Here is a 13,534-nt window from a genome sequence, read left to right on the forward strand (position 1 = left end):
CTGGCAAGGGCTTTGTAAGTGGATCAGCAACGTTATCTGTAGAGGGGACTCTTTCGACTGATATATCTCCTCTTCCCACAATCTCCCGGATGATGTGGAACTTCCTCAGTACATGTTTGGATCGCTGATGAGACCTTGGTTCCTTTGCTTGCGCAATGGCACCAGTGTTGTCGCAGTACACCGGGACTGGATCAACTCCATTAGGAATAACGCCCAACTCTTGGACAAAATTCCTCATCCAAACTGCCTCTTTGGCTGCAGCAGACGCAGCAATGTACTCAGCTTCAGTGGTGGAATCCGCAACGGTGTCTTGTTTGGAACTCTTCCAAGAGACAGCCGCACCATTAAGCACGAATACAAAACCAGAGGTCGATTTCGAATCATCTACATCACATTGGAAGCTAGAATCAGTGTAGCCTTCCAATTTAATTCTCCACCCCCATATACCATGAACAAGTTCTTAGTCCTTCTCAAGTACTTAAGAATATCTTTCACGGCCTTCCAATGCATTTGACCAGGGTTCGCCTGATATCTGCTTGTAACACTCAAAGCGTAAGTAACATCAGGACGTGTTGATATCATACCATACATAATACTACCAATGGCTGACGCATATGGAATACGTGTCATCATCTCTATCTCTTCATCAGTTTTAGGACACATAGCTTTAGATAGAGTAACACCATGACACATTGGTAAGTATCCTCTCTTGGACTCTTTCATAGAGAATCTCTTCAGAATGGTATCGATATAAGTGGCTTGGGTGAGTCCTAGCATCCTTTTTGATCTATCTCTATATATCTGTATTTNGATATCTGCTTGTAACACTCAAAGCGTAAGTAACATCAGGACGTGTTGATATCATACCATACATAATACTACCAATGGCTGACGCATATGGAATACGTGTCATCATCTCTATCTCTTCATCAGTTTTAGGACACATAGCTTTAGATAGAGTAACACCATGACACATTGGTAAGTATCCTCTCTTGGACTCTTTCATAGAGAATCTCTTCAGAATGGTATCGATATAAGTGGCTTGGGTGAGTCCTAGCATCCTTTTTGATCTATCTCTATAGATCTGTATTCCCAATACATATTATGCTTTACCCATGTCTTTCAAGGAGAATTTACTTGCTAACCATACTTTAGTTGATTGCAGTAATCCTACATCATTCCCAATGAGTAGGATGTCATCAACATAAAGTATAAGGAATGTCACTGCACTCCCACTAACTTTCTTGTACACACATGGTTCCTCGGGATTCTTAGCAAAACCAAACTCTTTGATTGTGCTATCAAATCTGAGGTTCCAACTCCTTGACGCCTGCTTGAGACCATATATAGATCTCTGAAGTTTGCATACCTTATGCTCACTTCCTACTGATGTGTATCCCTCAGGTTGAGACATATAAATTTCTTCTTTGATGTCTCCATTGAGGAATGCAGTCTTTACATCCATTTGCCATATTTCATAGTCATACCATGCTGCTATGGCCAGTAGTATTCTAATGGACTTAAACATAGCAACTGGTGAAAAAGTTTCCTCATAGTCAATTCCTTGCCTTTGAGTATAACCTTTTGCAACCAGCCTTGCTTTGAAGGTCACTACCTTCCCATCCGCCCCAAGCTTTCTTTTGTAGATCCATTTGCATCCTATGGGAACGATTCCCTCAGGTGGATCCACTAATGTCCAGACTTGGTTTGAATACATTGAGTCCATTTCTGACTGCATGGCTTCAAGCCATTTGGATGAATCAGTATCAGATATTGCTTCCTTAAAGTTCATTGGATCACATCCAACACAAGACTCATTTTGGTCTTGTTCATGAATAAACGTATATCTTGCAGGTGGTCTAATAACCCTATCAGACCTTCTAGGAGCTTGGACTTCAACTACTGGTTGTTGGGAAATGGGTTCAACTTCTATAGTTGAGGGAGTTTCTTGAATTTCTTCAAGTTCTATCATCTTGCCTTTTCTATCTAATAGAAATTCTTTTTCCAAAAAGATGGTNCATTTGGATGAATCAGTATCAGATATTGCTTCCTTAAAGTTCATTGGATCACATCCAACAAAAGACTCATTTTGGTCTTGTTCATGAAGAAACGTATATCTTGCAGGTGGTCTAATAACCCTATCAGACCTTCTAGGAGCTTGGACTTCAACTACTGGTTGTTGGGAATTGGGTTCAACTTCTATAGTTGAGGGAGTTTCTTGAATTTCTTCAAGTTCTATCATCTTGCCTTTTCTATCTAATAGAAATTCCTTTTCCAAAAAGATGGCATTTTTCGAAACAAACACTTTTGCCTCATTGGGATGATAGAAATAATATCCAACAGAATTCTTTGGATATCCTACAAAGTAGCACAAAGTGGATTTGCTATCCAATTTGTCTCCCACTGTCTGCTTCACATAAGCAGGACATCCCCATATTCTCATGTAAGAATACTTGGGAGTTTTTCCCATCCATATCTCATAAAGTGTTTTATCCACTGCTTTGGTATGGACATTATTCAACAACATTGCCGCCGTTTCAAGCGCAAAGCCCCAAAACGATGTAGGCAGTTCAGTGAATCCCATCATGGATCGAACTATGTTCATCAGNAGTGGATCTGCTATCCAATTTGTCTCCCACTGTCTGCTTCACATAAGCAGGACATCCCCATATTCTCATGTAAGAATACTTGGGAGTTTTTCCCATCCATATCTCATAAAGTGTTTTATCCACTGCTTTGGTATGGACATTATTCAACAACATTGCCGCCGTTTCAAGCGCAAAGCCCCAAAACGATGTAGGCAGTTCAGTGAATCCCATCATGGATCGAACCATGTCCATCAGGGTTCGATTTCGACGTTCAGAAACACCATTCAATTGTGGTGTTGCTGGTGGAGTCCATTGTGAGAGAATCCCATTCTCTTTTAGATAACCCAAAAATTCAGCACTCAAGTATTCTCCACCTCGATCAGATCGAAGTGCTTTAATACTTCTTTGTAGCTGATTTTCTACTTCAGATCTGAATTCTTTGAACTTTTCAAATGCTTCAGATTTGTGTTTCATCAAATAAACGTACCCATACCTCGAATGGTCATCAGTAAAGGTAATGAAGTAGTAATGCCCAAATTTTGTGCTAACACTTAGCGGGCCACAAACGTCCGTGTGGATCAAATCCAGTAGACCATGTGCAGGTTCCACGTTTCCACTGAATGGAGTTTTAGTCATTTTTCCTTTTAGACAGGACTCACAAGTTGGTAGAGAATTTATGTCTGACAGGTCAAACATGCCTTCTCCCACTAGCTTGTGCATCCTTCTTTGGGAAATATGACCTAGTCTAGCGTGCCATATTTGTGCGGGATTTGGATCTTCTATTTTTCTTTTGTTTGTTGTTGTTTTCGTACGCGCTTGGATATTGTTCAACGGAATATCTTTTAATTTTAAGTTATAGAGATCGTTTGTTAATTCTCCAGTTCCAATCAAACATTCATTCTTGTATAAATTGCAAACACCTTTAGCAAAAACACAAGAATAACCATCCCTATCAAGCATAGAAATAGAAATAATGTTTTTAACCAATTCAGGAACAAATAAAACATCTCTCAAAAACAACTTAAAATTATTGTCCAAAATTAAAGTAACGTCTCCAATGGCAGTGGCAGCAACTCTTGCTCCATTTCCCAGTCTTAGAAAGGTCTCACCATCTCTAAGCCTCTTGCTTCTTCCCATCACCTGCAAATCATTGCATAGATGAGAACCACATCCGGTATCCAATACCCAAGAAGAGGAATTAATAGAAACATTAACTTCAATATAAAACATACCATGGCCAGAACGCTTCTGGGCAAGATACTCCGCGCAATTACGCCTCCAATGTCCAGGCTTGTTGCAGTGGAAACAGATTTGTTCTGACTTGTCAGGCTTTGTGGGCCCCGGATTTGGTTTCTTGTATGGCTTCTTGTTGGGCTTGTTCTTCTTTGGAGGGGCAGAACGTTTCTTGCCTTTATTTGGGGCTCCCTTTTTCGTACCATACGAAGAACCCACCAGAAGAACATGCTTTTCCTTTTTAATTGTGGCCTCATAATTAGTGAGCATATTGACCAACTCTTCAAGGGTGGCCTCAAGCTTATTCATATTAAAATTAACCACAAATCCATCGAACGAGGCAGGTAAAGACAACAACAGAATATCAGTCGAGAGCTCACTAGGCATAACCAAGTCGAGTCCCACCAACTTCTCGATGAGCCCAATCATCCTAACACCATGCTCATGGACCGAAGCCCCCTCTCGCAAGCGTGTAGTCATGAGTTCTTTAACAGTAGCATGTCTTTCTGAACGAGTTTGTACAGGATACAATTCTTTCAGATGAAGGTGAATGTCAGCAGCATTCACCGCCTCCTCGAACCTTCTCTGAAGTTCATTCGACATAGAAGCCAACATGTAGCTCTTAGCCTGAAGATCATGGTCCCACCATTTCTCAAGCTTAGCTAACTCAGTCCCACTGATATCAGGAGATGCCTCCTTTGGTGGCTTCTTATCAAGCACATACGCAATCCTCTCGGAGTTCAGAACAATCTTTAAATTTCGGAACCAGTCGTGATAGTTAGGGCCAGTCAATTTGTTTTGATCGAGAATGATTGAAAGCGGGTTACGAGTAGACATCGTAAATATACTGAAAAGGAAACCAGATAATAGTTACTGATAATTTTAAAATAATTCTAAGATATAAAATATGGATTTTCATTTTATAAATTTTCCTCCCACTATTTTGACATTTCCACCACCCTCTGATGAAAAAGGGAAATCGTATTTCCTTAGTAGGCACGTAGAGTCCAATTAGCCAATTATAATCCCGAATAATATCAGCCAATTATAATTTCTAAAAGGTAGAATCCAATTGCATCCATATGGAACCTCCGCGTGTTTTGCCTCACGTTTAATAAAGACCCAATAATATGACGCCGTTTATTTTCACGTGTCAAACCAACCCATCAATATTGAATTATAGCAGACGGTCGCCATGAGTTCTCCCAATAATATGAGCCGAAGTCATGGGAGTTCCACTCAATTCACATCATATGTCCATTGGAAGTCACAGCTTTCCGGCGTCCAGGCCTCCCTAATAATATGGGCCAGACACTGTCCGCGGGTAGCGATCAACATGCAACCACGGTTGATGGAAGGCAAGGAGAAATTAAACTCTTTTAATTTTTACTTTTTCGGTTTGATATAAATTTTGAATCTTATTCAAAATGAGGGATTTTAATTTTAAAATTGTCTCATCATTCATAGCTAAGGTGTCAGAGCTCGATGGAGCTTCATCTATGTCCAGAATTCTTGATCTGTTTAAATAAGGTTCAAATGTAGCATCCCATAAAAATGAGCCAGGCTTGACAGTATGCTGGAACATAACAAACTGATGCGTCAATGGAATAATAAGCAACCAAGTTTACAATAAGAAAAGGAAAGTGCCTAAAGGAACATAACTTTTAAAACATTGATCAGATTCAAATTAGTAAAGTTTTTGATATAGACGAAGAGAAAATACGAAGAAATCTTTGTAGCAAAATAACATCAATATAAACTTGAAAGTCAGATATCTAATCACGAATTGAGCACTTCAATTCTTGATATAGGAATCCAAAACCAAGCTTGTTGCCCAATCCTTGGAATAAATAATCACAATTATTAAGAAATTACTTGAAAAATTTCTGAAAACAATTGTAGTTCCTTAGAAATATTTCATAAAGTAAAGCACAAAGAAAAATGGTTTAAAGTCTAGATTGCAAAAATCTAATCTCAGCCTCTATTAAAGGCTGTTTGTGTAGCTCAATCGGTACCAGGATTGCTGCCAAGATCAATATAAGTCCAGAAAGTCTTGGGTTCTAATCCTGAGAAGGAAAAAACTACAGTGCCTGGGCTGGATAAGTCCTATGCGTAATGGTGCGTGGGTATGGGCCGAGACCCATGCTATGTCATGACCCATTACCGTTACAATAAAAGGCGCCTTTTATTGTAACGGTCATGGGCCATGGCATAGCATGGGCCTCTGCCCATACCCACGCACCATTACGCATAAGACTTATCCAGCCCAAGCACTGGAGTTTTACCTTCCCAGGATTAGAACCCAAGACCTCCTGGACTTATATAGATCTTGGCAGATTTTATTGTAACGGTCATGGGTCATGGCATAGCATGGGTCTCGGCCCATACCCACGCACCATTACGTATAGGACTTATCCAGCCCAGGCACTAGAGTTTTTACCTTCTCAGGATTAGAACCCAAGACCTCTTGGACTTATATTGATCTTGGCAGCAATCCTGGTTTTTACCTTCCCAGAATTAGAACTCAAGACCTCCTGGACTTATATAGATCTTGACAGCAATCCTGGTACCAATTGAGCTACTAGGCTGGATAAGTCCTATGCATAATGGTGGGTATGGGCCGAGTCCCATGCTATACCATGGCCCATGACCGTTACAGTTTGACTGCAAAATATGTCCAAAGTTTTACATCGCTTGGAAACGTCCCAAGAGCTTTCTCTTTAAAGAACTTCTTTCTCAACACCATTTTAACATTGTTCGTGCAAAAGACAATGCCTACAGTTCATTGTATCACTCGATTCCTCTAACTGAAAATTCACAGACCGCACTTAAAAGCTTGAGAAAGGCCCAACAAAAATTGGCCTTTTCTTTTTATTTTTCCAACCCATTTCTGATGCCCCAGAATAAAAACATATATCAATACCTCACTTTCAATCTTTTTCTCGGAGAAAAAAATATTCTAACCAGTTTCTACACATCTCAACATAATATTTAATAACAATTGAACTTTCTATCACTTCTTAAGAAGCTACTGAGATCTGAATAAATTCAAAACAATTTCTTCTCACTTTTCCTAAATGAGAATCAATTCTGAATAACCAAATCCTCTCCAGATGACTCAGTCTCAAACCCACGACAAAAAATCAAGTAACATATCGCATTGAATGTTCGCTAACTCGCTTCGACAAGGAATATACTCTTTTTTTTTATAAGGAACGATACTTTATTAATAATAATATAAGAAAGAGTACACTAGTCCACTCCCATCAAGAGAAACACAATATCAATGCTATCTTAATGATACGCATAATCTCAGTCTCTCAATAAATCTAATATCGAGACATTCTTAAAGTCTTTCTGAGTGTCGATCCACATGGCAATTTTGATCTTTATTTTTTCCCAGCATCTTTTTGTATTTTCTTCGTTGTCATAAAAAATTCTTCGGTTTCTTTACAACCATACCATCCAGCATATACAATGAACCACAACTTGCCGAAAAATTCTTCACTTGGTACCAGTCTGCTGTCCTAAATCCATAGAGAATAGTTCCTTTGTTGTCTTCGACATAACCCAAACCAATCGAAGCTCTTGCAAAGCTCTAACCCACAATGAGATCGTGAATGGACAGTTAATGAGCATATGATCCTGATTCTCTGTTTCATTCTACACAGCACACACCAGTTTGGACACAAAGCAATTGCGGGCCTTTTTTTATGAATCATCTCTGAGGTCGGTAGCTTACCCTGAGTTGCTATCCAAGAAAATAGTTGAATTTTTTTTGGAATCGGAACTTTCCAAATAACATTAAAAAGAAGGAAAATGGGAAAACGATTATGTGGAAAAAACGAGTCGAAGAAAGATCTGACTGAGAAGACACCCGAAGAATCCCCTCCACTCAATAAAATCATCTACCCCTTGAACTAACCTAATCGAGTCTAACACATCTAACAGCTCGGACAACTGAGCAATCTCCTCATCTCTCACCTCCCTTCTGAAATGAAAATCCCAGGATTGGGTAGAGTTGACATCATCAAAACGGACAAAATTTAATACAGGCATATTGTGAATTGTAGATAATCGAAATAATGCGAGAAAAAGATCTTCAAAAGGAATTTCCCCTACCATCTATCCTCCCAAAATCTAGCCTTATTTCCTCCTCTCACCTTAATAGACACTCACTGCTTAAAAGTCGGGTATAATCGGGAAATAAACTTCCATGGGCACTGAATGTGACGTTTCTTGCCAACCCCGCATCCCACCCATTTTCTTGTAACCCATATTTTCTTACAATGATTTTCTTCCATAATGTCCCATCTTCCACAAAAAATCTCCACCACCACTTCCCTAACATGGCCTTGTTTCTCAATATAATATTCCCAACACCCAATCCCCATTTTTATTTGGTATGCACACTTTATCCCACGCGACCAAGTGACTATGTACATCTCCATCCGCTCCGTCCCATAAAAATAATGTGTAACTGAAATATGAGCATTGAGTTAACAAATGGCTACAAAAGAATGATTTTGAATTTCAAATAAGCATATTGGAGAAAAGATGTCACCAATATGAAACATATATCATTATCACCACAGAATGAAGAATCCATAGGTCATATCACTTAATATAGGGGTGTCAATTAGGATGGGTCGGGTCGGGTCGGGTTGAGCAATAATACTATTCGAACCCAACCGGACCCGAGCCAACCCGAAAACTCTCAACCCAAACCTGAACCCGAATCAACCCATCAACCCGATTTTGAATTTTTTTAAAAAAATTAAATAAAATTCAAAATAATAATAATAATAATATTTAAATTTAAACACATAATAACAAAATTTCCTTCATATATATGATTTAAATTTGAAAGTCTAATTATAGAAAAATAAAGTATATTTACTAAATGAAATAAACAATTATTTAAAAACTAAAAAATGTTCAAAATAAATATTAAATTATGAAAATTTATGATATACATGTACAATAAATATTTTTTCAGATATACAATATATAAAAATATAGGTAATATTTATTAATTATATATATATTTTTAAAAAAATTAAAATTCGGGTCAACCTGACCCGATCGGGTCAACCTGACCCGAACCCAACCCAACTCAACCCGATCATTTTTTTCGGGTCAGCTATCAGGTCACCCGATCTGACCCGAACCTGAAAACCCCAAACACAAATCTGATTTTTTTCGGGTTGAACCATGTCGGGTTGGTGGGTTGTGTTTGATTTTGACACCCCTACTTGAATACAACTAAAAAATTAGGTACTTAGCTCACAAAGATTTCCACAATGTGCAAGGAAATAAACCAGCAACCATACGTAATCAAAATTTCAGTTCCCAACAAGAAATCGATCAAACAAATTTTAGAAAACAAGCGAGAGGTAGAATAAAGATACACAAACAACAATACTCCCTTCGTATCAGATGCGGCAATACCTCAGAATTGTAAAAACTTAATTATGCTCTCAACAGCATTTTAATGGAGAATCTAAAGATGTAATCATTTAGATGGATATAACACAAATAAAGCAACAAATTTAGAACAGTTTCATTAAATGCTGAAAACAAAACCCCGGCATGGGAGAGCAGCAACTAAATCATAATCATTAAAGATCCAAGAAGCACTAAAGTACACAAGAGTCACGGGACTTAAACTCAAAACGCAACCATCATCCACCTAATTGAAGTTAGGTGTATTAGAAAGTATGATTCAATATTTTAGATTCTAAGAAAAGCATGTCATCAGGCATCTGATATGAACTTCACAAACCACTAAATAATTATAACTAGCGCATCGACAGTCTGTTTTGTAATAATTTTATTTATATTCAAATATGGGTAATAACAAAATTGTAAAAATCAATGAGGGGTCATACTGCAATTTGAAATATTAAAATGAAAACAAAAAAAAACAAAAAAAACAAAAACAGACCAAGACACCAATATTTGTTTCCATTATCCAGATTCTTAATAATAATCATAGATAATAATAATAGTAATAATAATAATAATAATAATAACGAAAAAAATTTATTATTGTGGCAATCAAATATTGATAAATTGTATTTCAACTTAAATAAGAAAGTCTATTTTTGAAGGGTGCTTAAATGTGATTTGAAATTTTAATATGCACCAAGACATAGGATTCATGCCCAAGGTACACGCCTCATTGAAGGGCTTTGCCCTAGAATGTTCATAGGCGCAAGAAATGTGCATTGTTCCTAGGAGGATGCATTGTGATTTGTGGGTTTTCACTTATATGCCCAAATGTATGTCTCAAAATAGCAAAACTCCTTCCTCTTTTTGGCATAAACTAAAGGTAAGCCAACTGCATTAAAAGCATCCTTCCCATGGTACTTTTCTCAAACACAAAAAGGAAACACCAACCAGATCGGTTCCAAATATTGACCTGCACTTATTTTAAGACAGCAAAATATTTTAATCCTGAGGAAACTTAAGTAGCTGAAAACAAAGCCATATCCACAACAGCCAGTTGAATATCTCATAAAAAAACAACTTAGATTATAACAAATATGCCAGCTCTAAATGAGTTTCCTTATTTATTTCCTGCCCAGGACATGGAAAATGAACATTAGGAATCTCTAATGAACAGTCACAGCCTCAATTGGCTGCCTGTATATCTTCTTAAGCAACATATATCACGACAAAAGAACCTAAATACCACCCTCTTAACAATTACATATTAAATCCATAGAAAATCAATATATGCTATTTTCAAGCAATGGCCCATAAAAACTTTTAGGAAAAGAAAGACTAAAGAAAGTTGAACTAACGTTGGGAGGATTTAGTTTTACCATGGCAACCATTAATAAGCAGTGATCCAACAAGGACAATCAAATGGATTGGTCTAACATGTAGTTTTTTAAGGAGACCATACATACCTTGTAGAAGCAACTTGTCCCAAATGGGCAGGTTCCATTACCAAAGTCGAAGTGCTTGCACTCAATATACCTGGAAGATAAGTACTTGATAATGAAAGAAGGAGAGGGATAAAGGAGAGAGATAGAAGGAAGTGAGGGGAGCTTTACTTGAGTTTTTTCTGGTAGCTATCGACAATCTCCAGCTTTTCCTCTTTTGAGGAATACCAAATGACACTAGGAATGACATAGTATGAAAGTTTTCGACATATAGGGCAAGCTCTTAGCGCAGCATTAACATCCAAACCAGATGCCGGAGAACTACCACGCCAATTCCTGATGCATGATATACAGAATGGATGATCACACTCTGATAATATTCCAAATTTTCTTTCTGCAGATATAGGCTTTGCGAGAACACGCTCAAGACACACACTGCACTCTATTTCTTGACTATGCCTCAATGCTTCCAAGTGTTTTTGCATTTTCTCACATGTTTTCATATGTTCCTCGCTTTCTTGTGGCCTGTAAGGATGCAAGCACTGCTTTTCACAGGTAGGACATGGGTCACCATGCATGTGAGGACATTTATTCCCACGAGGACAAGCACCAGCAGCAGCAAACGAGCAGATTGATTGGTCAGCAGGATCAACGCTCTTCGGAGATCTAGCTTCTTGACCACTCTCTGGTAAATCTTGATGCCCCAATTTTTCCCCCCACGCTGGTCTAGAAGGAGAATGGAAAGATCCATTAGCAGCTGAATGCTAAGAAATTACAGCTGGGGAACCATAAGTGTCATATCCGGCAGTTCCGAAAGGCTGCACCACGGAGAAGGAAAGCTCTGTTGAAGTAGATGGAACTGATGAATGTAACCTTGAAGGTTTGACATGTTCATATCTACATCTACTGCCATAAGCACACATTCCTTTCTGGTAGAAGGTACATATCTTGAAATTCTTGGTGGTTTGTGTAAAACTAGACAACAATACTTATATGATAACTTTCCTACCATTTCTATTTGGTTCTTTATCGGTTGTGTTCGTTTTGGCTATGGAACACTTCTTGGATTCATAAGTGTTTTGTTGAGAAGATCTGTCCTCACACTTACATAGATGGTCTCTTTTTATGACTATACCCATTTTACAATCTAATGAACCATTAAAAGTCTAATACTTAACTTCATTACATTAGTAGACAACAACACTCATCGTCTTAGGAGTGAGAAGGGAAAATTCATGATTGTTAGTTCAAGTTTTTCATACCTTAATTGTCTTATTGAACCAATGTATTATGATTTCGAATCAGTAAGGTTGAGTTTCCACTCTGAGAACTTTATTTTTTAGGTTTTAAACTCATTCTTCTAAACAAGTTGTAAATTTATCTCTCTATTCAAGGCTTTCGTAAGCAGATCCGTCAAATTATCCTTTGATTTGACATAATCAATAGAGATAACACCATTTGCGATCAATTGTCGTACTGTATTATGTCTTCAACAAATATGTCGAGATTTACCACTGTACATGTCGTTTTGTGCCCTTGCACTTGCTGACTGACAATTGCAACGTATCATTATTGTAGGCACTGAACTTGTCCAACAAAGAATATCTTCTAAAAAGTTGCGAAGTCATTCTGCTTCTTCTGCATCTTTATATATTACTATACATTCATATTTAATTGTGGATCTTGCGATGCATATTTGTTTTAACGACCTCCAAGAGACTGCGCCACTACCAAATGCTAAAAACATAGCCACCAGTGGATTTGAAGTATATGGTGTTAGAAATCAAATTAGCATCATTATATCTTTTTAGCACCGCATGATATTTTGTATAATGTAGTCCATACTCTAAGGTGTGCCTTAAATATCTAAGCACCCTTGTCAAAACCTTCAAATGAGCATCACTAGGATTGCTAGTGAATGGAATCAACTTATTCACCGTACAAGCGATGTCAGATCGAATAAAATTAGTGATGTTTATAATGGTTTCAATAATTATGGAGAATTCCAGCTGGGATACTAGCTATCCTTGATTTTTGTCCAAATTGACATTCATGTCCATAGTCGTTTTTACAGGAGATGAGTCATAAGTATTAAACTTCCTCAAGACAATCTCAACATAGTCAGATTGGGATAAGACTATTGATTCTAAAGTTCTAGAAATTTTAATATATAGTATAACATTAGCAATGCCCATATCTTTTATATCAAAATATTTTGTCCACATTTTCTTTGTTGTTTTGAATATGTCTTGATTATTCCTTATTATTAGCATGTCATCTATTATTAGACATATTATTACATAAGATTTTCTAGTGTCTTTAATGTAAACACATTTGTCACATTCATTAATTTTAAAATCATTTGACAACATTACTTTTGTCAAATTTCTCTTGCTACTGTTTGGACACTTGTTTAAGTCCACATAGAGATTTAACGATCCAGCACATTTTTCCTTCTTGACCTCGAATACGTAACCTTCGGGTTGTTTCATATATTTTTTCTTCAAGTTCATTATTTAAGAATGTTGTTTTAACATCCATTTGGTGTATTTCAAAGTTATGGAAAACTACAATTTCAATTAGTACCCGAAATCGAAGTTATTTTAAAAATTGGTGAATATGTATCAAAGATATCAAGGCCTTATCTATAGCCTCTTTAGACCCATTTGCACTCCAAAAGTTTGGTACATTGTGGAAGATCCATTAGTTCCTATGAAACGTCCCTAATTTATACATTTCTTTAAATTGGATTGAATTTTTAAAAAAAACTAAGGCTTCGGCCGACATTATATATATTTATACATTTACTAAATTTGCATC

The 13,534-nt window shown here is 37.3% G+C and overlaps 1 protein-coding gene across 1 annotated transcript in view; it reads right to left on the reverse strand.

Moving 5' to 3' along the window:
* The window catches only part of LOC140985899 (E3 ubiquitin-protein ligase makorin-like), a 16,808-nt gene extending 5,150 nt beyond the window's left edge, over positions 1–11,658 (reverse strand). The window contains exons 1-3 of the mRNA XM_073453843.1: positions 10,886–11,658; positions 10,739–10,808; positions 5,212–5,397 (exon numbers count right to left, since the gene is read on the reverse strand). Coding sequence (XP_073309944.1) covers positions 5,212–5,397; positions 10,739–10,808; positions 10,886–11,292 — 663 coding nt within the window. The 5' untranslated portion in view covers positions 11,293–11,658. The remainder of the gene's footprint in view (positions 1–5,211; positions 5,398–10,738; positions 10,809–10,885) is intronic.
* Positions 11,659–13,534: the final 1,876 nt, after the last annotated feature.

The sequence above is a fragment of the Primulina huaijiensis genome, chromosome 10 (assembly GCF_012295235.1).
Source record: "Primulina huaijiensis isolate GDHJ02 chromosome 10, ASM1229523v2, whole genome shotgun sequence".
Taxonomy (NCBI): Eukaryota; Viridiplantae; Streptophyta; class Magnoliopsida; order Lamiales; family Gesneriaceae; genus Primulina; species Primulina huaijiensis.